This window comes from Rutidosis leptorrhynchoides, chromosome 6 (assembly GCF_046630445.1).
Source record: "Rutidosis leptorrhynchoides isolate AG116_Rl617_1_P2 chromosome 6, CSIRO_AGI_Rlap_v1, whole genome shotgun sequence".
Lineage (NCBI taxonomy): Eukaryota > Viridiplantae > Streptophyta > Magnoliopsida > Asterales > Asteraceae > Rutidosis > Rutidosis leptorrhynchoides.
The window spans coordinates 91,566,520-91,593,921 of NC_092338.1; the positions used below are offsets into that span (position 1 = coordinate 91,566,520).

Sequence of the window (27,402 nt, forward strand, 5' to 3'; positions counted from 1 at the left end):
ACTCGCGGAGCCCTGAAAGTCAGAAATCCACCTATAAAAGGCCGAGCATTCGGCCGAATTTTTACACATCTTTTTCTCTTCACTCATACGTAAACTTATATATATATATATTTTAATTTTAATTTTAATTTTAAATCCTAATAATAAGGGTATGTTAGCGAATGTTGTAAGGGTGTAAGTCGAAATTCTGTCCGTGTAACGCTATGCTATTTTTAATCATTGTAAGTTATGTTCAACCTTTTTAATTTAATGTCTCGTAGCTAAGTTATTATTATGCTTATTTAAGCCGAAGTAATCATGATGTTGGGCTAAAAATACTAAAATTGGGTAATTGGGCTTTGTACCATAATTGGGGTTTGGACAAAAGAACGACACTTGTGGAAATTAGACTATGGGCTATTAGTGGGCTTTATATTTGTTTAACTAAATGATAATTTGTTAATTTTAATATAAAGATTTACAATTGGACATACCTATAAATAACCATATACACTCGATCGGACACGATGGGCAGGATATTTATATGTACGAATAATCGTTCATTTAACCGGACAAGGGAATGGATTAATAGTCTATGGAATTATTAAAACAGGGGTGAAATTATGTACAAGGACACTTGGCATAATTGATAACAAAGTATTAAAACCTTGGGTTACACGAAGTCGATATCCTGGTGTAATTATTAAACAAAGTATTAAGATCTTGTTACAGTTTAAGTCCCCAATTAGTTGGAATATTTAACTTCGGATATAAGGATAATTTGACGAGGATACTCGCACTTTATATTTATGACTGATGGACTGTTATGGACAAAAACTAGACGGACATATTAAATAATCCAGGACAAAGGACAATTAACCCATGGGAATAAACTAAAATCAACGCGTCAAACATCATGATTACGAAAGTTTTAAATAAGCATAATTCCTTTATTTTCATATTTAATTGCACTTCTAATTATTGCACTTTTATTTATTGTTATTGTATTTAATTGCACTTTTATTTATTGTACTTTTTAATTATCGCAAGTTTATATTATCGCACTTTTATTTATTGCAATTTCATTATTATTATTTACTTTACACTTTAAATTAAGTCTTTTATTTATTTAATATTTTACATTAAGTTTTAACTGCGACTAAAGTTCTTAAAATCAACAAACCGGTCATTAAACGGTAAAAACCCCCTTTTATAATAATAATATTACTTATATATATTTGTATTTTTATAAATTAAAACTTATATAGCGTTAAGCTTTGTTTAAAAGATTCCCAGTGGAACGAACCGGACTTACTAAAAACTACACTACTGTACGATTAGGTACACTGCCTATAAGTGTTGTAGCAAGGTTTAAGTATATCCATTCTATAAATAAATAAATATCTTGTGTAAAATTGTATCGTATTTAATAGTATTTCGTTGTAAAATATAAGCTATTTCATATACACCTCGCATAACATCACGGTCATATTTTCTATAGCCGCGATCTTTTTTGGATTAGCTTGAATACCTTGTTCTGTAACAAGATATCCCAAAAACTTTCCTTCAGTTTCACCGAAACTGCATTTTAGCGGATTGAGTTTCATGTTTATTTTTCGCAGTGTATTAAATGTTTCGCGCATATCTTCAATAATTCGCTCATGCGTTGTGCTTTTGATCACTAAATTATCTACATAAGCCTCAAGATTACGCCCTATTTGTTTGTCAAACGCGGTATCAATCAAACGTTGATATGTCGCACCCGCATTAATTAAACCAAAAGGCATCATTATATAGCAATATATGCCTTTGCCCGTATGAAATGCGGCTTTATCTGCGTCTTCTTGAGCCATTGTAATCTGGTGATAACCTCTTGCCGCGTCCAGAAAACATTTATACGGGAAAGCATGCAAAGATTCCACTTTTAAATCAATTTCTGGAAGCGGATAGTTATCTTTGGGGCACGCTTTATTTAAATCTTTGTAATCAATACACATTCTCCAAGAACCATCAGGTTTTTTCACCAACACTGGATTCGCGATCCACGATTGGTATTGAACTTCGCGCAAAATTCCAGCTCTCACCAATTTTGCTACTTCTTCGCACAACCATTTTACGCGGTCTGGGGCCATACCCCTTCGATTTTGCACTATATGTTTTAGGGCTGGATTTACATTAAGCCTGTGTTCCGCAATATGACGCGGAACACCAGTCATATCATTTTCGCTCCAAGCAAAAACATCCATGTACTGGACAAGTAATTGGATTATTTGCTTCCTAGTACCCGCACTAATATTGCGTCCCACTTTAATTTTCTGCTCTGGATATGCGGGATTAATAATTTCCATATTATCCTCATCATCAGCAGTTTCCTGCCCTGCGGTTTTTACGTTAACAGCCGCACAAATAGGCACAATCCTCATTGAACATATTGTGGCAACCCCTTTATATGTTGGAAATTTGATCATGCCATGAATTGTAGACGGGATAATTCCAAATTTACTTATAGTGGTTCTTCCCAGCAGCAAGTTATAGCGAGATGAGGCTCGCATAACATAAAAATCTAACTGCGCCTGTCGCGCCAAAGCGTTGTCATTTTCATCGGCTAGCTCGATTTCTAATGGCAAAATGCCCATAGGCAATGAAGACTCTCCTGCAAAACCAGTTAGCGAAACCGCGGTTGGTTGTAGGTTTGCTTTAATACCCTCCGGCAGCTGAACAAAGCATTGTTCGTAGATAATATCAACACTGCTGCCATTATCAACATGAACTTTCATGACTGTAATTTCAGCTTCTGCGATTTTGCACGATACTACTATCGGCATTTCAGAAAAATCATCGCTCTGCATTTTCGGGAAACTAATTGGCGCAAATTGCCAATTATGATACATTTTAGCTGACTTTCGCTTTCTTCCTCTTTTTTGGGCATTTGCTCGCACAGCAACCACTACATCGCCGTTATTTCAGATATTACTCATTATTCTAAGCAATCGAGCAACTTACCACTGATTTTAAATGTATTCGCCTGCAAATCATCACAACAAAAACACGATTGAAATTAAACTAAAGAATTAATCGTTTGATAGCGCAAAACAAATAATTTTCAGTTTAATTCGTAAAACGTGTCCCACGGATGGCGCCAATTGATCAATCCTTAATTAATGATGTTACTTAATTACGGATCGAGTGCAATAAGATTATGATGGAGGATGGAGCGTTTGATGATTATTTTGGGCCCCGATGATCGTCTTTCACTTTATCAATCAAGTGATCAACCACCCCGACCTGGTCTTGATTGTTAATTAGCATAATTCACCTTAACTCAATGTGGAAATTCCTTGGGCAAAGTCACAAGTGAAATTCACAAAGGCTTGGGCAAAGGGCAGCGAATCAACAACCCATAAATGAGAGGCCAAGCTCCCTATTTATAGTATTCGAGATATCCGCGGTCTGCGAATCACCTAACCGTCCGCGGAAACTCAGCGGATTAAACCGCAGTCCCTTATTAATGCGGAAACATGACTGCTGTACTTTATTTTCAGCGAATATTGCATAGCTTAGCTTTAGAGTTCGCGTAATTCTGCTTTTGGCCTTTAGCAAATAAAATATACATATACAATGCTATGTATATGATCAAATAGCAATCATAATAATTAGATGATACTAATATTAGTTTTAATGATAATGATATTAATAAGTATTATAATAATATTAATGATAATACTAATAATTATAATTATAATAATAACGATAATATTAATAATAATTTTTAATGATAATAACAATAATAATAATAATGACAGTAACAATTTTTAATAATAATACTTATATTAATATTAATAATAATAATAATAATAATAATTATTATTATTATTATTATTATTATTATTATTATTATTATTATTAGATAATAATAATAATAATGACGACGATAGTAATAATAATCATTTTAACAATAATACTAAAATTCAGTTGACTATAACTTCTAATCCGTTCATCGAAACCATTTGATATCTAAATGAAAAGTTATTAATTTTTCGCCAGCTTTCCAACGACATGCATATCATATACCTTATCTCAATCGCATATGTATTTAAATTCATGATCTATCATAAGCTATTTAACGACGAAATTAAACATACAAGCATGCATAATCATATATACTCGAGCACTAGTCAGGGATACACTATTAATATATAAAAGTTAAGTTATGAGTGCTCACGTATCAATATTGAGATTCAATATTGCAGGAAAGTATGTAGATGCAATGGAGATGATAAACACTAGTTTGACCTCACGAGCATACCCCCGAACAATACCCATAACCTCCATAGTTATAACCCATAATTTCCTTAGTCCTATCCCGCTCGAAAAACTCGTTTTGAAATAGCTCGAACATACCCTCGTCGTAGCATTTTATGTATAATACTAATAATATCACTCATAATAATACTAATACTAATAATAATAAAATTAATAATCTTAATATTAATATATATATATATATATATATATATATATATATATATATATATATATATATATATATATATATATATATATATATATATATAATACGAGAGAGATAGATGGGATATATGAATGAAAACTGGAACCAGTCGTGCGTTTTATAGGACCTTTCACCCATCCACACCCTATGCGATCGCATGGGGTATGTGGTTAACAGTCATGCGATCGCATGACTCACTTTGGCAGCTGGTATCCATTTAACTCCTTGCCGACACACGTTTTAATTTAATTAATATATAATATATTTAATCTTTATAATTATTTAAATATTCTATTATATTTACGAGTACGATTAACTTGTAATTTTAACACCGATGGTTTGCACGTTGTTACTCGACTAATGTCCCGGTTCCGGTTTTTCAAACGAAGTTTCGTACGCCTAGAAAACTAGTACTTTATGTTTTGTGTAACGTACCTTTATATATAACAAGACTCAAATCAATGAAAAACTATCCCACTCAAAACGTAAATTAATCATTTGAATGTTCTGGCCATTTGCTTCTATAAATTATCGTCTCGTTATATATACATATACATATATATAATAGTATCCTTTTAACTCAAAACGTTTTATAATTAATATTAAATTTATTACATTATAAATTATGTATATATATTCACTTCGAAATATATATTCGAAATATTTATTTCACAATATATAATTTTTCAAAACTAATTATATTTCACAGTTCATTATAGGATTTAATTTCGTTTCGAAATTATTATTTAGTAAACTTTATCTTTTTGAAATAAGAGTATATTTGCAAAATTTCAATACAAAGCTTTAATTAAGTTCTTCAAAATTCATTAACAAAATATATTATAAAATGTTTTGATAATAGAGTTCTTCCTAGGCAGAAAACGTTTTAGTACTAAATCAAATAAATATGATACCTTTCGTTTTTCCAAAACTAGTATATATTTAAGAATTATTTTGTTAAAGGGTTAAAGTAATAGAAATCATTATATCATAAAACGTATTTGAAAAATAAAATTATATATAAAAGGTTTCAGGTTTTTGAATTACTAAGTATTGATGAAGTGTGAAATAAAGTCCAAAGATTAAATGAACGTATGAAATTATTTTAAGGTAAAACGTCGATATCTATTTTCTAAGTTATCTATATTCCCAAATTTCACTTTCACGTAAAATAATATGAAAACTAAATTGTTAACTTAACAAAAGTCACGAGTGAAATATAGTAAAGCATGTATTGGAAATCAAACAAAAATCTTTACTAACTTTTGTTCTTACTTGTAAATCACTTTACCAATTATTCCGAATACCGTTAAAAGGAAAGGTTTCCTAATTCAAAGTGGACCTCTCAACAGAGACTCGAATCATAATGAATCTTAATAATTCAATCATTTGATATTATCTTTCAATTCCGTCGGTAAATACAATCATGTAAAGTATTATACCTAATACTTTGTTTACGTTTTCAAGTTATAATATATATATATATATATATATATATATATATATATATATATATATATATATATACACATACATATATATATACAATCATATCTATAGTTCGTGAATCGTCGGGGTTTGGTCAAAGTTAAATGAATGTATAAACATAGTCTAAAATTTTTGAGATTCAACATTACAGCCTTTGCTTATCGTGTCGGAAATATATAAAGATTAAAGTTTAAATTTGGTCGGACCGGGTTGTCACAAAGCGCACCCCAACGCCGACATCATTACTCTTATTCCCCACCAAACCGTCGGTAGTGTCAAAGCACCCGGAAGCTCTTACAACATCATCAACAACATCTGTAGCCTCCTCCATATCTTGTATGTCCTTTTGCCCATCGAGAAAAGGACTCGAAACAGGAGAGAACCCCCTGTTTAAACTGCACAAAAACAGCCCCACATTGATATCATAATTAACACTCTCGATCACATCCGCCGAAAATCCATCTTCAACGATCGAAGAAAAATGGCCATGTGCCCCAATTCGTTACCCCAAAGTTGCTTCGAACACACTTTTGCATCTTCCAAATTAACCGCAACCATCTCATGAACGTGCTTCAGATAATAAGATTGAACAAATGCAAACAACGAACCAATATTACCGAACCTAGAAGACGAATTGGCAATGGAGAGAACATTATCGAACAAGCTAGCCACCTTCCGAATGTTACCATCCGATATGAATTTGGCCGGTACACCTCTAATTTCGACCCAAACAAATCGACTATACACCGAATCATGATTAACAAACGGAGCAATCAAAACAAATCCTCCAGCCACTTTAATAGCTGCCAAGATTCTGTTATAACTTTCAACCGATGAACACACAACCATACACCCAAACAAACCAACCTTGCAAATCGACTCCACCGCAGCACAAGACCGGACCAAGAACTCTTTAATTTTACCTTCCCTAAGAAGTAGATGATCCACAAACAAAACACTCAAGTTCGTCTTCATAACCACCTCCCCATTAAGCTCCAAACAACACTTAACAGAATTAACCGTAGCAGCCTTAACAAACTCAGTGTTGGAGACGCCCCGAGATCTTCTTGGCCAACCACATAAATTTGTTTACCAAAAACACGAGCACCGTCTAAAATCTTCACCGTCTTCTCGGCAATTTCAACTTCCGAGAACGTAACAAAAGCGTATCGTCTCGCATCCCATAGCTTGATCTCGGCTATTGGCCCAATTTTCCCAAACACATTTTCGATCATGTGCCTATTAACTTCCTTTTCCAACCTACCAATAAAGATAGTCGAGCCTGGAGCCTCGAACGTCGAGCTACACCTAACCGGTGAAGACCCACCGTTGACCAAACGCTCACTATCATCGGGAACCAGAGAAGAAAACAGAGGCAAAGGTGTCGGAACCTCAGTCCCAAAATTAAAAGACTGAGCAGAAGAAGAAGTTTGGGGGTAGCCTTATTTGAGGAGAGATGGGGAAATTCAGAATTAAACAAAGAATTAGTCATATCGGAGGAGAAATAAAGAAGGTGAAAAGGGATTATATAACATGATAGTAAAAGCAGGGGATGAAAGAATGAAATGTTAGTGTGTAAAAATTAAACTATTATTTTGAGTATTCACTAGTTATTAAGTTAACAAAGTTTAAAATTTTTAGAACTAAACTTTAAATAATACTAGCATATATTTATATACATTGAAACATAGTTCAGAGACTAAATGTATAATTATATCAAATATATCATCTTCATCTTCATGCTTTCCTCTTCTGCAACCCGTAACCTACTTCAATTATTTTTTTTCCTTCCATTAAATCATTAAATTAAATCAGGCATCTGATAAGAATTCTTGCTCACATAAAAAGCCCCAATCCACTTGGCTTCGTCTCATTCGCTATACACTTCAACTTCTTCCCGTGATACTCCCATCGCGCCGGAGAAAAATTGGTTCCATCACGCCACATAGTGGCACTATGGTGGCGTGATGGTGGTGAAATCGGTGCCACCACGCTACACTACATATGGTCTTAATACCTCCTTGTTAGAATGTTATAATTCACCCATAATTCTTATTGATCAAAGAGGCCAAATATATAGTACATGATCTGATCTCATATCCCTTGATTTTAGAGATCCTACATTTAATATGAGATATGGATAGATATGCCTACATTTAATGCTAGATATTACATAAGATATTGTCTACATCTAATATCCGTTAACATCCCCCCGCAGTTTGAGCGGGAGAGGAATGAACGGTCAAACTGGATTAAAACGCTAAAAACTAAATAACATTCTTCTTTCCGAGCAGACTGATATTCGTTGATGTGGTTGCGTATTGCTTGACTGCGTTTCCTTTTCCGTAACGTTTTTTTTACGACGTGGCTTACTTTGCCTAAGGATTGAGCAGGACTTGGGCTTTGAACTTTGTCGACGATAACCAGTCTTTATCGGAAGAGATTATTATTCTTATTTTTTTTCGAGGTTTGGAACCTAGTCTAGCTAGGCGGCTCATCTTCACGCCAATGATATATATAAAATGATAAGTGGCTAGTGGGACCAAATGATAATAATAATGATATGGGTAGGTGCCATCTCGTGAAATTGAATTCTAGAATTGAGAAAGTGAATCATTACTCAGGTCCACACCTCACCTTTTGCTTTTAAAAACTCAACTTTTTCAACATAATCAGAAGAAAAGCAGCAGCTAAGTTGAATATTTTCCCAATTATTATTATCATTAGTTTTAGCAGCACAGATAAATTGGGCTAGAAAACGATTGTTTCGGAAACGACCAATACACACCACGGTTTGGTCAGAATTGAAGAACGAAGTCACCGGAAAAAAACGGCGGCAGGAGGTGGACACGCTGGGAAAGATACAAAAATTTCAGGAAATGAAATTCGAGACTGTAGGAGTCGAACGGTGGTGGATGGATAGAAGACCGAAGTAGAGTTTCGGCTCTGATGGGGTTAGGAAGATTTGATGGGTGGTAGAGCAGAAGCGGCACACAGGCGGCTGACTAGGTTTGGATCAAACCCTCTGATACCATGTTAGAATGTTATAATTCACCTATAATTCTTATTGATCAAAGAGGTCAAATATATAGTACATGATCTGATCTCATATCCCTTGATTTTAGGGATCCTACATTTAATATGAGATATGGATAGATATGTCTACATTTAATGCTAGATATTACATAAGATATTGTCTACATCTAATATCCGTTAACATTACATAAGATATTGTCTACATCTAATATCCGTTAACATTGTTAACGGATATTAGATGTAGACAATATCTTATGTAATATCTAGCATTAAATGTAGGCATATCTATCCATATCTCATATTAAATGTATGATCCTTAAAATCAAGGGATATGAGATCAGATCATGTACTATATATTTGGCCTCTTTGATCAATAAGAATTATGGGTGAATTATAACATTCTAACACTCCTTACCCAAAATAAAAATACATGAAAAAGGGAACTTTGTATATATTTATAAGACTTTTCTCTATTATAACTGACATAACATATTGAACTTCTTAACTAAACACATCGACACTAAAAAAGATAGATTTTGTTCACAAGAGCACATATAACGGCCATGTATTTTCGCCATTCAATATTTGACAACACCACGACACCCCAAATGGGGCTTCGTGACTTGTGACTAGCCGTTTTCAAGCAAGTAGGTGTAGTGGAACTAGGGAAGCACGAGCATAGTTTGAAGCGCTATGCAATTAATATTTTTCTCTACTCAAGTTAAATAAAAGTAAAGTAATTTGAACCTCTTTGTTGTTTTGTTAGTTCGGGCTTACGCATGCAAGTATTTTTTAACCGTCTCAACAGTTTTTGAGTGTCAGTTGCTCATCAAGTGGCAAGTTGTCATTGATCGGGTTGTTGATCATCTCGAACGCTAAAAGGGCCAAGCAAAAAACTGAATTATCTATATCATAACTATATTAACTGAATTAATTGAAGTTTGTGGTTCTTTTATGGAAATAAAGAATATCTACATTGATTTAACCGCACCACCATTTTATATCTTAGATTAATAATAATTAAATAGTATATATCAATAAATTACGATTTACAATTAATTAAATTTGATTAAATTTAGAACTGAGATGCTATTATGAAATTATTCTGATCATATCAGCGCTATTCAACTATTAAATCTTAGCATTTTCCTCTATTCACATGATAATCGAGTACCCGGTTAACAATTCTAGATTCATTCATTTTAATAAATTGATATTTTCTTTTCGTTCATTCACATCTTAATGACCTACTTATAAAGAACTTGTAAATCTAAAACCTTATGGTATATGTATATTAATTTTGATCGATTCGTAGGCTTTTAGAGTTAAAATGTACTCCGTATAAGCTTAGAATTTTTAGTAGATCTAAAATTACTTTGATAAATATCATTTTTGCTTTTAAAAAGGGTAAAACTAACTCTCTGGAAGTCTCGCAGCGACCGGTCACACGGTTAATATGTGAGAGGGAAATCGGGTAACCTATGTTTAAAGGGACATTGGGCTTGGATTGAACCATGACCATCGTTTTATGACATATGTCTTCCAACCACTAAGTTATCATCGCTGTTACTCAATTTTGCTCTTATATTAAAGTAATTTAAATATTTTTTATTTTTTTTTAAAGTGAATAAATTAAAATAGAATAAATGATTAAGGGTAATAAAAAAATTAAATTTAAGAGTTAATGATATTTATAGTTTTTGTTTTTTTGGAAAAAACTGATTATAATTATTGTGTGATAGATATATAAATAGAAAAGTTAGTTTTTTTTTTTTTTAGATGAGTGCCTAAAATAAAAATTAATGCTGTGTTTATCTAGTCTAGTTTAATTATATTTCAGCAAAGTTTTATTTGTGCTACTACATAGCTAATTTGTTGACTCAGACGATCAAAATCAATAACTTGAGTAACGATCAAAATCAACATAAACCAAAATTACAACCGATTCAATCTATTTCATGATTAATTCATGTAATTCTATGGAGGAGGAGGAAGAGGATTGTCATTCAGAAGAATCTGAATATAAACCAAATTCCGATGGTATCCCAATTGATCTCTTCTTATCAAAGAAGAAGCAATTGACACGTGGAGGCCTGAAATTAACCGATTCTGATGGTAATTTAGTCTTCTCCGTTCACCGATCACACTCGCATCACTTATTCAACCGTATACTTGCTGATTCTTCCGGGACTCCCCTTATTTACATTGCTCATAACCTCGTAAGTTCCAATTTCAGTTATATGTAAACTAACAAACTTTAAATTCTGTTATTTCATGACTTTGAACGTCAAATTGATGTGGATTCTTAATTACATACAATGTCTTTGATTTTTTTTTTTATATACACAATATATATACAAAAAGGATAGGGTTTTTTTATAATGCATAATGCATGTTTAGGGTGTGTTTGGATGACTAGCTCATCGCAGTTTGTGGGAGCTTAATTCTTTTTTTATGATAATGTTACGGAAAAATTAAAGTCTAGAAAAAGAAAGAAGAGCCAGTGAACTAGCTTTCAAAATAAGCTAATAGCTTATGAAATGATGGAACTATTGGTTGAGTTGTAAAAGGCTCAGTTGGTTCTGGGCTAGTATCCTTGAAAAATAGGTGCAAGTTCAAATCTTGGGGAGTTTTTTTGTGACTCTGGTATCATTCACTCTGTGCGGGCCAAGCAGTTAACCTAAAGGGAGGTGATTCTCACACACCACTTTTTGATTCATGTACACCTATTTACCTATTTTACCCTTAATTATACTTACGATAATAATATAAGTTCAACTCCCTATATTAATCTTGGGGCATAACTGGAAGTTTATGAGACAAAAGAGTACATGGATCAATAAATGGTGTGTGAGGATCACCTTCCTAACCTAAAGCATTCCGCAGTACGCTTTGCGCGATGGATGCGGGAAGTTTCTTCCTAATGGGTGTGTGGGTGGCAGGTGAGAGGATACGATGCCAAAATTGCAGTTCTAAAAAAATAGCTTATGAAATGATAAATTCATAGTTATAAGTTTTAAGTTTCTTACCAAACACTAATTAAAAGTAAATATGCTCCACCTTCCGGCTTCAAAAATAACCACAAACTGTCGACTTAGCTACAAGCTAGTTTCGTCAAACACAACCGGTGGCGATTCTAGGATTTAAAACACAAAAGGGTCCTATACAATTTGAGTGGTACTTTGTAAAAGTTGTTCTCCCCTAAGAATGACTGTTTAACGTTTACTTCAGTAAAACCATTAATTCTAGGGGTCATGTCTTTAAATTTAGTGGTTTCCTCGTAAGTTCAAATTCCAGTTATGTAAACTAACAAACTTCAAATTCTGTTATTTCATGACTTTGAACTTCAAATTGATGTCGATTTTTAATTACAGTGTCTTTAATTTTTTCATATAGACAATATATATACAAAAAGGATAGGGTTTTTTATTTATAATGCATAATAATGCATCTTTAGGGTGTGTTTGGATTACTAGCTCATTGCAGTTTCTGGGGGTAATTTAGTGGTTTCCTATATACAATTTGACTAGTATTTAGTAAGGTTGCAAAAGACGTGAGACGGGGTCGAGACGGTCGGGTCCTAAAAAGGTCGAGACGTTAGAGACGGGGTCGAGACGGACGTTGACCAAAGTTGACTTTTAAATATATAAGTATATAAATGTATATATGTGTTCATATTTTAAAGCCAAAAACTTTAATTGACTAATTTGTAATCATAATCGCTATCACCGTTAATATAATACAGAATATTCAACCTAAAATACGACAAATTTGACCGATTTTTCCGAATTTCTGGTTTTTCCGAATTTTGAGAGACCTTGACCTGATTATTTTCAACTTTGACCCGAATTTTGACAGTTGACTGTCATACTAGACAGTTTTATTCGAGACGGTACGGGCTAGTCACCAAACCATCGCAATGTACGTCGCAACGGCTCGAGACGGGGTGTTTTGCAACAGTGGTATTTAGTATAAAAAATATTCAAACTAGTGAAACACAAGATTGTTGCTTATTTTGAACACACCTAAACAATAATCACTTAAAATTTGCACTCCCAAAAGGACGAAATTGGACCGTGAAACATCCTGATTCACGTTTTACAACAACAACAACAACAACAATACCCAATTCCAACGATGTGTAAAACTGATTCACACGTTTTCTAGAAGAAAAATAACATGTTATGGTTTAACCTAACAATATCATGCCGTAGCTAGCTCATTAGAATATGCTACCAAAACTACTTATATCACAAGTATATTTTTGATTGTTTTTGCATCATAGTAAGATTTCCATTTGATGATCTTACTCTACCAGTGACGTTCATCAATTGTAAATCACAACACCTATTTGAATCATATAAACTTGAAAACAGAATTTAATAAACCCAAGTTACTTGCACATTCAAGATCAATCACTGGTAACTACTCGTATTAATTAACCACTAACAGTGTGCAAGTGCATGTAGGAGCTCTTTTAAGTTGGCTAACACATATATTGATGAATTTGTATATGTTTCACCTTGCAATTAACCTATCCATAATTTAAACCTGCCTCATTTTGTTGTGCAGAAAGCAACTTGGCATGGTTATAGGAAGGACAGTAGTGAAGAGAAGGATATAATGTTCAGAGCAGAGAGAACGATGAACACATTTAATAAAGTCGAGTTTGAAGTGCTCCTTAATAATGCAAATCCAGATGACCCCAAGAAGTCCATTTTTAAGATGAGAGGTTCTCCCTTCTATAGATCCTGTACCATCTATAATGGCGAAACCATAGTAGCACAGGTACTTCTCATATTGTTGTTGACACATAATTTGTTAGGCTACGAATTAGACATTGTATTAAGCCAGCAACTCATAAATATTTAAACTGTATAGATAGAAGATATGTTAAACTGTATTAAATGTATAGTGATCCTTATAACTTAACAGAACAGAATTGCCAATGCAGTTGGCTTTAAGATAGATTAAAATTCCAAATTTCATAAGGGGCATTTAAGGGGTTGTGATGTTGGCGGTTTATTGAATGATAATGGTGATAAGGATATTAACATGATAAATGATACATTGTTTGTTGTCTTAACACGCAGACTAGTCTTATGTACAAGCTTGGGATTCGGAATGTAATTGTGCCAAGAAATAAGTTTCGGCTAACAATATTCCCTGGATATGCTGATCGTGATTTCGTTGTTGCTTTGACCGTGATATTTTTCTATGGTCGAAAATTGTGGATCTAAAACTAGTTTCTTGTAACATATGGATTATGGATAGTTCAGACCCCCTTAACGTGTACATTTCCGCTTGATGCACTTGGGAATACAATGATCATTAGTGTTTCCAAGTTTATGACTCAACGATGTAAGTACATGATTGTGTGCAGGGTCATAAATCATTTTCCCCTTTACATATGAATCTGCAAGGTTTGATCTTGTTGGAAGGAACATCCCAAGTCCAAACAATCCAATAACTTCCAAATTTCAACTCAATTATTATGTAACTTAGTTATTGGTTACTGGTATTCAATCTTCGACTTCTCATTCTTCTACTGATGCAGATTACTATCACCCTCAGCCTCTTTTGATGTGTTTGGTAATAAAAAAGCTTGAACTTTATTAATTGTATATGATGATATATGATGATTTCCCATCTCCTGACTTGTGATTCTATGTTAACATGCACACCTTGATTGTACGGTAGTGATCTTTTCTTGTAACATTTGTATCAACTTTTTAATATTGTTCATATCTCATCAAAAACTGTTTCATGTACACTTAGATTGTGTGGTAGTGATCTTTTTGGTTTTCTTTTCTTGTTAGAATGCTAATCAATTTGATACCGATTACGTGTTATATTATTATATTATATTATTGTAACAGGTTTCTTATGAAACACGTTGAAACAGCCATGATGAAAGATTGGACAACCAAGTGTGAAAATGTTAGAATAACGGAGAGCCTTTTTCTTTCTTTATTCGCCGCAGAAAGAAATTCCAACTATGCGATAGGACTGGAATCCGAACTCCTAGGCAAAAGATTCGATGGTTTTGTTTTTTTAATCTTATATCCTAGTAAATGTATATAAGATAAAGACCACCAATTTCTTATCGGATTTGTATTTAGCTCAATTGGCTTAGGTCTTTTGTCTCGATTTGGTTTAGGTGGTCTTTTGTCTCGATTTGGTTTAGGTGAGGCTCGATATAGATTACAAAAGTAAAGCCTTCAAATATGTAAATCTTGGAGCAAACTAAATTATGTAAAATTATGTCAACTAATAAACGTATCAATATACTGCAAGTATTAGTAACATATCAAAATTTTAAAAACCGGGTGCTGAACCCTGCAAACAAACACCACACAAACAAACACCACAAACAGAACTAATTGATCTATGAATTAAGTTACAAACCCTTGTTCAACGACGAATACACTTGTATACCTAAATAGTCAGCATCTAGTTCCAGAGGCATGGAGATTTGCTTCTACCTGGCATCAAAAACAGTACATATAATCACATAATGAACTAAATTTGAGCCAACAGATACGGAATTCAAAAAGCATTTTTATCTTTATACAACCTATCCATCAATATTTGTTGAAAAAACACATCCTTTCGCATAATAGAAGTTAAAAGTATAATCTCAACTAATTATTGATCAATTAAATTACGCATATCAGATGTAGTAATTTTACTGTACCTAAAATTAGCACGGCCAATCTATGTGTCATAATCTAAATGCACAAATTGGTAAATCTTGAATAAGAGTCGTCATATGTCATACCTTGGTAGCACAGTCTCGTTTGGAGCTTGCGGATAGTTTCACCATTCCACAATTCGAATATTTATAATATTAAAGTGCAGGTCTGAGATCTCTCCACTCAGTATGAACACGTGAACAAATAAAAGCCCTAACTTGTCATCAAAATGGGGATTGGCATAAAGGACAATTAGATTTATTAGATGTGGCAAACCACTTATATAAGCACGCAGAATGAAACTTGTGCTTGCAGGTTCTGCAAGCAAGGCGTGGGAGACTATGATTTGCAGTGTGAATCACGCTGTAACAAATAGGACACTCTTCAACGCCCTCAAATTCCTTGTCAAAGTTGTTCTTCCATATTCTAATCGCTTCTGCTAATGCTCCATTCTGCAATATTAATAAAATAATCTAGTTATTACCACATAGTTGAAAAAGAGAAAACAAGTAATAATAAGTGGTAAGAACTTACTTGATTACGAACGAATGCCATCATTGAAAGTAACCATTTCCTCTTCTTAACATCACTGATACCAAGGCTCCTTGTACATTCAACATCCACAGGTCGCAGTGCATAAGACGAAGGGAGACGAACTACTAAGTCCATTCCTGTTTCGTCTTTCGTATATGTCGCGACAACCTCGTTAGCCGACTTGCTCACACTAACTGAAAAGTTCTCATCAGAGAGATTGGCTTTCTTGATCTGCAATACCAAAACGATTATTTTAAGTTACATTAGACATTTAACTTGTTATAACCGTGGTTGTCAAAGTCCCCGACTAGTCGAAATTTTGAAGCAGTCCGACTAGTCTCCGACTTGACCGATATGTTCGCTCAAAATTGTCAAAAGTTGTAGGATTTATTAGTTCAAAGTCAGAATCATTCGGTCAATGTAGGTCAAATACAGTCAATGTAAAAGTTGTCAACGTCAAACTAGTCCCGAGACTAGTCTCCGACTTGGCGTGTACTATCCATGTAGAAAATAAGCTATGTAGAATATATGACATACATACGACTTTGACTCTATACTGACTGAACCAATGACTATTCATGATTCCACAATTCCATACTGCCGATTAGTCCTTACAAGGTCTCGACCGACAAATCCCAAGGTGGCGACTTTTAAAAACCTTGACTATAACTAGTGTGACAATTTTGACCCATCAATGAATGGGTTGAGGGGTCAGGCGGGTTAAATATAAAGAAAGCAACGTAAATAGGAAACTAAGTAGATGAAGGTTGCCTAATGTGTAAATATAGCATCCCATGTCCGGTCTATCTAAAAAACCCAGATCATTATCACACATTGGATAATAGAGTTCGATTCAACCCGTCGAGAAATGACTCATAATATGAACTACAAGTTATCCTACCCAACCGGCAAACCAAACTGTGCCAAAGCATCACTGATCGCATTAAATAATATGTCAAGATTATGACACACTAAAAAACAAACCTGAGACAACTCATTTGTGATTAAGGCAGGGCTGCACCACGTTCTTGTAAAGGACTCTATTGCAGAAGTTGAAGTACGATCACGTATATCATTAAACCAATCCCTAACATAAGCAGGAAGAGCTTTCAGCATTAATCCATATAGTGCACCAGCAAACGATGCCATTTTGTCTGGACCAACCGGCCAAAGTGATTCTACAACAAATAACACTGAGTTGTCTGCAATGGCTCTAGATGATGCTTCTGCAATGTCAGTTAAACCACATGGGATTTCGGACACTTTCTTCTTTAGACTCGCAGCACACAATTCGAGTGGTATGTGTTGAAATATGCAGTCCAGTATTGTTGAATCGGATGTGTCATTTATGTGTTGAATCAGTTTTTCTCTTGTGGAAGATGATGGTGCTGAGAGTAAATGTGACATCAGCAATGACCAAGCAAGAAAAACATGCACCTGCCCAATTGAATAATATATATCATACATATATAACATATAACATAGTTATAAAAAAGAAACAGATGACAGAAAAATGGGCAGGTTGGGTACTTGGATATGTTTGTACACTTGCTTCCAATGTATATTAACTTTTTTTTTTTTTTTTTTGTGATACTAGTGTTATACATGCAAGGTTGAAAAAGAAGCGAGACGGAGATGAGTCGGTCAGTACCATGAAAGGTCGAGTCGTTGAAGACGAGGTCACGATTCACAAATAAGATGATGTGGTGTTAGTTTAAATAATATATAGGTAATTTATAATGTTTTCTATGATTAAAATGTACGGAGTATTTATTAATTTATCTTTAAGGGATGTTATGTAAGTCGATGTTTTTCAAAGTTAATTTGAAATGGGCTTGGGATTTCCGTTTACACTAGAACAAGGCTAGACAAAATATCAAATTTTGACCGACTTTGACCTAACTTTAAACGCTGACCGGGTTTTTGGGCGAAACGGGACAGGTTAGTCACCAAACGCCGCAACGCCCGTTTGCAACCATGTATAAATGATTGCAAAATTATAGTGAAAATGGGCAGATTGGGCCATTTTTTGGCTACCTATAGAAGACAGTATTGATTTTAGATAAGAAAAGACTTACTCTCTCCGAAGATACTAAATCCAGTTCGAAGATCTCAGATGGTGATTTCTCGAGAAATACAGAAATCTCGTCCCTCAGCTGAATCTTACTTCCTAAAGAAGAATCAAGACGATCTTTATCATCAACGTCATTTTCCTCAACTAAAGACAATATATCTTGAGTAACAAAGGCCATGTCAGCAACAGGTTCACTTGAAAGAATGACATAAGCAGCATACTGCAAATACGGAACCGGTTTTGAAGAAAACAGGATAGCATACAAAGAGCTAACAGCTCCTATATTTAACCCCCAAATTTCAAAAGATTTTATAGCACGGTCCCTAGCATAAGAAGATGATTTAACAGCACTTGAAGCAACTAACTCCCAAAAGTAACGATCGTCAAGCCGGCTCGATGCTATGACAAAAGATGCCATTGAAGAATATGAACCGGCAATGGCCTCAGCTGCACCAGTTGAAAAGAACAAACGAAGAATACCTTCTAGAATCCGATCTTTAATAAGATCCCATTTCTCAAGTCTTAAAGGATCTTGATCATTCTCAATTTTGCTTTCATTTTCAATAACTGGTTGTTGTCCAATAAGCCCATAGAAAATAGAAAACGCAATAAGAGCGTTTCGTGCAAGCTTTAATGGAGTAGAATCCGAGATCAAGACTGTACGCTGGAGCTTCTCTAGTATATTATCTGTAGCGGGACCAGGCCCACCTGCAACAATTTCATTTACAGACTCTGCTACCTCTTCCATCAATACAACTGTGGCTTCAATCCAGTATCTTGATTTGTACAAGACAAATTCCCAATCGTCTTCATTTAGATCGGACCAACAGTATCCAACTACAACAACGATTAACTTAGATAATAACATCTGCACAGCTGGTAGCTTGTTGACAGTGGTTGAAGTAGCAGAACTGAGCCGTTGCTTCCGGAGTAACTCAACCAGCAGACTACGTTCCAGATTGGTGATGGATCTTTGTGGTTCAAAGTTTTGCATTCCTCTTGTTTTTCTTAGGGGATAGCATGCCACAACAAGCTGAAACCAGTCTTCCATATCTGAAAAAGTATGAAACCTTAGTAAGCATTAGCGAAAAGTGGAGGTGACAATATTAACCGCTTAGCTTCGGAACGAGTAAATTTGGGGAAAGGTTCATCCCTAATGGTGAAACACAAATATACCTAAGGGAAAACTGGTCAAACGGGTCATAATTGCGTACATTTATTTCGCTTACAGCCTTCTAAATCATTTGATTTAAAGCTAGAATTAGTGTATTAAAGTAGCTTTCGCAATTAGACATTAAACATTTATAATAAAGGTCAGCCTAACCCAAGTCGACCCTACCCGTCTTTACCCGATACCTTTATCACGACAATGCTTTTTGAAATTTAATTCTCTAACCTTCTCCGGAACACCATGTGTTCAACGGCTGAAACGATAATGCTTTTTGGAGCCATCCCTCAATAATATCATGTAGATGGTTATCAGGTTTGTAGTTTTCAGTTTCATCTGCCTTCGAGCTGAGTGGTCCGATTAGGAGACTCATTATCACAGAAAGTATCTTCAAACAATTTGGATTTACAACTTCACCTACAAAAAGTCTATCAACTAGCAGATTAAAAATCCCAAGAGCTTTGTCTCTTCCCCAAATATTATCCTCAAAAAGTGTACGCAGTATCGACAATAGAGCTCTCACAAATACTTGCTCAATACTCTCTAATTCAGTATACGGAGCAGGATATATACTCGAAACACTCATGCTGTTTGCTCCTTCGATAAGAGCACCATCAAGCAAGATGTTAACAATCGGATCTAACAAGTTGTCACTAGGAAAAGAATCTTGACTTTTTGTGTACTGAATTAATGATGGTAAAAACGAAGTCAAGGCGCTACCACCGTGCCATTTCCACGTGCATAACATCTCAGCGGCTAGCCAAACACGAGGATAATTTGAGAAAGATGACATCACTTCACTGGAAGACGGTGCTGAATATATGGAGCCTGCGATAACTTTAGCTACACCGAGTTCTGATATAAGCTTGTCAACAAAAGCAGCTACTCGATGACTCTCCAACACCTGCAGAAAGAAATTCGCATTTTGTAAACTTTAACGGTAGAATACCTACAATATACAGACTATAAATAACAATGTCACTCACATTGGACAAACTGATTTCGTTTCTCAAAGTAGCTGATCTTTTTCCATCGTTGAAATCAGGTATCACCCACAATGGCCAAGAATCATCCTTGTTTAGAAGCTCCTCTAACAACGTTTGTTCAACAACTTGATCTTGACAAACACTGTCCAAAATATCTTGAACAAAAAGACAACCTAAAGATGTGACACTATCGATATCTAACTTATCTTCATTCAACACACCACCGCGGATAGCCCGAACCAAAATGCTACCCAATGTTCTCCGTGAATCCTGGCTAAGAGTTTTTAAAAACTTATTTATCTTGGAGCGAAAAACATGCACAGACTTGCAAAAATTGAATCGATCTATTTCGTCTGCTTCTAAGCTATTATCATGTCCGTCATAGAAAACGGTTGATATGTTACTTTCCCAATCAATCAAGAATAATGCAGCCAACACACCTGGAAGCAAGCCAGATCTAGCACTGAGAGTCTTCAATCTAAAAATACTACCATTAAGCACTTCCATGGCAAAATTTGCCATTTCAAGCACACTTGATAACGTTTCGCATCTACTGATGGATACATCTTGCTCAACATTTAAGAACGTATTGGCACTACTGATCCAACTAAAGTTTGAAGTCCTGATGAAAGCTTGTAACTTGCGTAAGATTTCCTCAAAAATCAAGATTGATGTGTTCTCGCTCACCAAGTATGTTTGATCATCTTCTGTTTTGCCTCCAAGAGTAGCACTGAAGGAAAAAAAGAAAGAAGGAAAGTTAACAACTTGTGGGAATAACATACAAGAACCGAGAAATAGAACATAATTAAAAGAATCCTCAATATCAGAAGCTAGAATTTACACAAGTTAAGCGATTACGCACCACGTACAATTGTATCATAAAACATACAACAGTACAAAATATTATATACGTAGTAGACAGTATAGATTCATATAACCTACCAAATGAACCTGGCATCTGAAGACCCAAAGGGAGGAAGAGAGCAAGCAATCGAAAGAGCAGTAGAGTCCAGAAGCTCATGATGCCAATGGTTTAGATTTTCACTCAATTTCCTCTTTACAGCTTCTTCTCTTGTTTTTTCCATAAGAAGTGCCAATATGAATGTATAGTTGGCATTGTTGGTGCCAGTTGCATGTGAAATTATGCTATCCGATTGTTCAAAAAAGCACTCGTCATCTAGTAATGCATATACGAGATCCAATCGGGCTAAGGTGGAGTTGCTATTTATTTGCAAACACCATGGAACAAATATCTCCTTGAAACATTGTAAAAACTGCTTTAAGCTCATATCTGTTTTCTTCTCCTCTGATAAACACCTGGAATCATTTTCTTCCCGTACAATTTCTTGAACCACCTTGCGTGGCCCAAATGTAGAGACCGCAGCCACCAAAAATTTCACAGCGTTTGATGAGTCCTACAATCATTACAAAAAAGATGATTAATCTAAGCCAAAGGGCCTTTGGCCTAACTGTATGTGATGAACCCATCAACCAAGAGGATATCATCGGAGAGAATGAGTATATATGAGTGACTGTATATAATAGAATGAGTACGTATTTGTGATTATCTTTTAACAAAAGTCTTAAATGCTTAGAGATTGTGAGTATAAAAGATGTGAATATCATGACATACCACTTTTCTCAAAAGTCTAAAATAGTATCTCTTGTTCACTAGAATGGAGAGTTAGAAATAGTCAATGACCTGTGAGAAACTTACAATAGTTTGAATCAGTTTGAAAGACTTTGACAATATGGGACCCACTAGATACGATAAGGGCCAAGATTCGCCTTTCTGCACGGCATGTACATCCAAAAAAATCAAAAACCTGATGATTTTCTCCATGTTCTCCTGGCTTTCAACGTTCTCGGTTTTCTGGAAAACATCTAGGCAATTCTCTTCAAATGCAAGACAGAAGGGTGATAACAGTTCAGGTTCCAACGGAAAGATGCCCGAAAGGACCTCTGTAATGCATTTTCCAAACTCTTGCACATGTTTTAAGTTCTCCTCAGAAGATGGTAACAAAAGAAAATCATGCCACAGTAACTTCAATAAGACCTCATTAATGATAGTAAGCCGAAAATGACTAATGGCATCGTCTTTGTCACAATATCTGATACGCCAGCAACAAAAAAAATGAGTTCGAATATTAATACAAAAAGTCCGTCCCATTTTGGGTTTCCAGACTTTACTTGCTTGATATTCTACATGAAGATAAACTTGTCTTTTCATTTGTATTATTATCCACATATGGATGGATATGGATTCAAAACCTTTGTTACTTATGGCAATTTGCAAAGGTGAAGATTTCAAATCATATGATAATGAGTGGTTCAATTTGGTTATATATTATCTCTAATAGGCAAATATTAAAATTAAAATTAAAAATAATAATGATAGTAACAAGTAATTCAATATCTGGCCTTTCGAAAGAAAAAGAAAAAAAAACAAGTAATTCATTAACTAAAAAAGAAACATGTCAAATTTGTAGAACGGGCTGAAAAAAGCCTATATTAATGCATCCAACGTCCAAGATCTTATAATAAATTAAGTAACTTGTTACTGACACAATAGTAGATATTATATTGATGCGTTAAATATACATATAGCTTGTTAGAATTTTGAGAAAGAAGTGTTTTCATGTCAAATCATCAATGCTAAAAAATTGCCAATTTGGCATAAACCCATCTTGACCGTTTAGCATTCGACCCAACCCTTTTAAAACTTGACATTTTGTAGAAGGCATGGCATTTAACAGTAAAAGTGAAATCTAAAATAGAAGCATAATGCTACAAGATAGAGTTTTACAATTCTTCAAATTCGCCGAGTGGAAAGTCATACATCACATATAAACATACCACCCTTTGAAAAAAGCAACCTAATATGCATAAGGTATGATCTATAGATATGTAACATACCTTTGAGCATTTTGGAATGTCCAGAGAAAACACTCCCGGTATGACTGAAAAAATGTTAATTGATCGGTGTTTGACGACTGTAAATGAACTTTTCCAGTCCACAAATTTTGAAAAAACTCGAGAAAGAATTTTTCCACTGTTATCGCTTTAGGAGGCACGCAATCTAAAAACAGAACTAAAGCTGGATACGATACTTGTTGAGATCCAAAGCACCCGTTCCTTAAAAAGCTCCAAAAGCGATTAAGCACAGTTTTGTGAACATTTAACGTCGTCCAACTCTCAGGAAACCTTCTAGAAAACAGCAAAACTGCTTCCCACATAGAAGGATGGCAAGCGGGGTCCTTTTCTTGAAACGCACCAAGTATTAAAGGTGCAAGAGTTTTAACATTTGCATCAATGGTAGCATGAGGCATATTTTTAACACAGCTTCTAACAAGTGAGTATGCAGCAGATCGAGTTGCAGAATTATGAGATTTAAAGAAGTCTTGAAAACATTTATGAACGGATAATAACTTCTCTGCATGTGATATAGCAGTGGTTCTTGCTTTAATAGCATGTTTATTTTCAGGACTTGGGTTCTCTGAATTCTGCTTTTCACTTGTCAGAATATCGAGTAGTGTAGCTAAAGCTAGCAAGGATGATGAAATAACCTGCAGCCGCATAATAAATAAATTTATAATATTACATATCTTGTTGAATTTGCCTATGCTAATGTGACACTATTGCCAATCCGTTATAATAAACAATTAATACAAGCCCGTATCAATACACATGTGAGGTTTGGGAATCGTTTTCTCTTAACATTGTTGATCTGGCGCGTGGTTTTTTTTATCCTTTTCATATAGTGTGTTACATATGATTGCATAACTAAATAGTCAAATTTATAATAAGGTGATTTATAATATTTTATGCATTTAAAAATATAGCCTGGATGGCTTCAACCCCTTTCGATTCACTCTAACCATTTGACCCTTTTCCTTTTTAAATTTAGTTAAACCTTTAATATCCCAATTGACACAATTGCATGTATGAAGAGTCAAAATTGCCAACAAGTATTGACAAAAATAATAGTGGACAAAAAGTAAAGTATCTTGCTACTATGCATAGCCAATTAGCAAACTGCCTAAAATACGCACTGGCCTGAAGTGGGTTGTTATTGCGTGCATTTACCCTTTTAATATATTAACATAAAATAACTAAAATATATAATTGTATACACATTGAATTCGTTATGGTGTATACCTGCTGATGCATCTCTTCTAGCTCGTCCGCAGCTACTGCCTTATCCGACATACTTTGTGGAGTTAGCTTTAAATTCTCTTCTAAATACAGAAACACCTCATCCGTACATAGCATAAGAGCATCCAATCTTTTCTCTTGTGCAGGAAATGCAGCCTATAACAAACAACGAATTCAAAAGAAAAATATCATTTTAACAAGTATATCTACTGCTTTCAATGTACCCTTGCCAAGATAAATGAAATAAGTAATGTGCAGTATAACAAGCAATTTCAAACCTGCAATGAACGTTTTGCTGCTTGGGAGACTTCATGGACTGGATCGAACTGAGAAAACCACCAAGGACCCATCAAAGACTTCAAATGCAGAGCCAAATCTCTCCTGGATGAAAAAGAAAAAAAAAATCCATAACTTGGGGAACAGCAAATAAAAATGTTCATGAATTTATTTTAAATATTTCCTATAGCTTATTTGTTAATTACACTTCACAAAATTATTATATAAATTCATGAGTAAGATTAGATCTAACCCAAGAGTGCTAACGAGATTAGCCATTGTATCATGAGTAGCTCGGCGAACATCCCTATTGTAGTCTTGCAACAGCTTTTTGTATTCAAATGCCTAAGACACAAAACGTAGGTCATGAATCAGCAACTGGGTGTCAAAACATCAAAAGTCATCAGCTACATTTTACCTTCTTGGTTTCGAATGGTGTGTAATGAACAATCATGCAATAATACAAATACAAATAATAGTGAATCGAATTAGTTAGGAATGCAAGACATTAGGCACCTACAAAAAGATTCCACTAGGATAAGGTAAACATAGTAGCCGAAATTGAGGTGTCAACAATGACTAACCAACTTAGCTATGTTTTCATACTTTCATCTACAGTTTGAAACTCAACCAGTACATGACGCTACTACCAATAAGCTAGGTTCTATTTATACTAAATACTTTCACTTAAAAACAACAACTTTGGTTGTCTTCGAAACAAAATATAGAAGATTTTACAATCTATAACAACAGACAATGGACTCTGCAACAAAGTGTCCTGCAACCTACACCATAACCATGATAACTATAAACCCTAAACGATAAACGAATGACGTTTTCCCTATTCAAGTTACCCAGGGACAGTGTCTTTAACTCATATGTATGCGGCCTACCAGGGTATGTTCGTGACAATTTATGAACGTCTCCCTGGCGACCCACAAGATGTTGGGCTAGTAAAGTTCGAACCTCAGACCCTTCAAACAAAATCCTACTTATTCAAAGCCTACTCATCAACATGTCACTTCCATTCGGTAAAGCATCTAACTAACTAACTACCATGACAAAAAATAGGTAACATGATGATAAGAATAAGTTAATAACCGCATAAATAATAAGCATACCCATTGTGGAACTATTGGTAATACATCCTTTGCGGTTTTTTGCTTAAGAAGTGTTGACAGTGTTGTCAAAGCCTTCAACTGCAAATAAACAAATTAGTGAAGATCATTATACATCAAACAACAAATTGTCTAATATAATATATGTGTGTGAATCGTTACCTTAGTTATTGGATCTTTTCGTGCAAGCCGTCTCAAATGTTGTGATAATTCACCATCAATATCCTACAATACACAAGTAATTAAATTAAATTAAAAAATTAAATAACAATTATTATTCTAGATATTATTATTATAAATAATTACGTGTATCAGTTATCAGCAAACAAAATTTGTTGTTTAAATTACCAAAATAGTAGAGCCAGCAGAATCTGAAGTTGTGGTTGTTGTTGTTGAAGATATATCAACAAGACGTGAACTACCAACATAACCCCCAAATCCAACTGCTGTAGCACCTGATGACGGTAGCAACGACGATGCTAAACTGCAATTGAATAATTATTTACTTAATTTTCATTATCAATTTAATTTAACCTATTAATATATTAGATATAATTTATAATTTATTTATTTATATATAAGAAAGAAGAAGAAGTGAAAGAATGAATGAAGGACCTGCTGCTAGAGGGTCGAGCTTTGGTTCTTGCTGCTTCTCCCTTTTGTCTGCCCATTCTTCTTTATTATTGACAGATAAAATTTGATAATTTGTAATTATAATTAAGTTTATTATTTAATTTAAGACGAATGGCTGATTCCAGTCGGCCGGAAAAACGAATGACGTGATCGGAGAGAAACAGAAGAGAAGACGGTAGGGAATGCGCGGAGCAAAAGGTCGATTTTGTATCCAACTCAAAGGATGGTTTTTTGAACAATTTATATATACGAGTGAAATCTCAAATTAGGGCTACTTATAAGGATACTGATATTTTATATTTTATATTTATATTTATATTTATTTATATATTTATTTTACAAAATATAATAATGGATTTTGTATCCAACACTGTCTATCAAAAATAATAATTTGTTATAAAAGTAATAATTGGATGATAATTTTATTATTATTATAGATATTGCATAGTATATTTTTTTGAGTATAAATAGGTGTGTTGAGTTAGAGTTTATTGTATGTATTTTTTGGTTAACAAAAACACTCTCTCTCTCTAGATTCCAAATGCCACCAAACTCTCATTGTACATTTTTCTATAAATAAAAAACCAATTACTCATACCTTTTGTTCAACCTTTGTTTTCTCCGTTTTACAGTATCTCTATCTCTATATACCTTCTACAGTCAAGAACCACTAAAGGTAGTTATAAGCCTACTGAATTATAACACGTTATCAGCACGATTATCTCAACATTTATACTAAATATGGTTGGC

The 27,402-nt window shown here is 34.3% G+C and overlaps 2 protein-coding genes across 2 annotated transcripts; one reads left to right on the forward strand and one right to left on the reverse strand.

Annotated features, from left to right (window-relative positions):
• Positions 1-10,863: 10,863 nt before the first annotated feature.
• LOC139855565 (protein LURP-one-related 7-like) lies at positions 10,864-14,741 on the forward strand. Its single transcript, XM_071844803.1, has 3 exons — positions 10,864-11,232; positions 13,586-13,801; positions 14,107-14,741. Exons 1-3 carry the CDS (start codon positions 10,972-10,974, stop codon positions 14,251-14,253), a joined length of 624 nt encoding a protein of 207 aa, XP_071700904.1. The 5' UTR covers positions 10,864-10,971; the 3' UTR covers positions 14,254-14,741.
• Positions 14,742-15,247: 506 nt separating this feature from the next.
• On the reverse strand, positions 15,248-26,855 carry LOC139851670 (E3 ubiquitin-protein ligase listerin). Its single transcript, XM_071840769.1, has 17 exons — positions 26,635-26,855; positions 26,368-26,503; positions 26,182-26,244; positions 26,023-26,100; positions 25,155-25,246; positions 24,904-25,006; positions 24,629-24,781; positions 23,387-24,036; positions 22,188-22,581; positions 21,413-21,885; positions 20,471-21,200; positions 19,713-20,388; positions 18,321-19,369; positions 17,227-17,679; positions 16,243-16,473; positions 15,795-16,160; positions 15,248-15,498 (listed from the first exon to the last, which is right to left on the reverse strand). The coding sequence occupies exons 1-16, from the start codon at positions 26,688-26,690 to the stop codon at positions 15,933-15,935; spliced, it is 5,565 nt and encodes a 1,854-aa protein (XP_071696870.1). The 5' UTR covers positions 26,691-26,855; the 3' UTR covers positions 15,248-15,498; positions 15,795-15,932.
• Positions 26,856-27,402: the final 547 nt, after the last annotated feature.

Excerpts from the sequence above, each read along its gene's own strand:
- LOC139855565 (XM_071844803.1), top strand. The coding sequence starts at position 10,972 with ATGATTAATTCATGTAATTCTATGGAGGAGGAGGAAGAGGATTGTCAT. Across the intron at positions 11,233-13,585 it reads TTTACATTGCTCATAACCTC|AAAGCAACTTGGCATGGTTA; the intron begins GTAAGTTCCAAT and ends TTTGTTGTGCAG. Across the intron at positions 13,802-14,106 it reads GCGAAACCATAGTAGCACAG|ACTAGTCTTATGTACAAGCT; the intron begins GTACTTCTCATA and ends CTTAACACGCAG.
- LOC139851670 (XM_071840769.1), bottom strand. The coding sequence starts at position 26,690 with ATGGGCAGACAAAAGGGAGAAGCAGCAAGAACCAAAGCTCGACCCTCT. Across the intron at positions 26,245-26,367 it reads CTGCTGGCTCTACTATTTTG|GATATTGATGGTGAATTATC; the intron begins GTAATTTAAACA and ends TGTGTATTGTAG. Across the intron at positions 21,886-22,187 it reads TCAAACTGATTCAAACTATT|GACTCATCAAACGCTGTGAA; the intron begins GTAAGTTTCTCA and ends TAATGATTGTAG.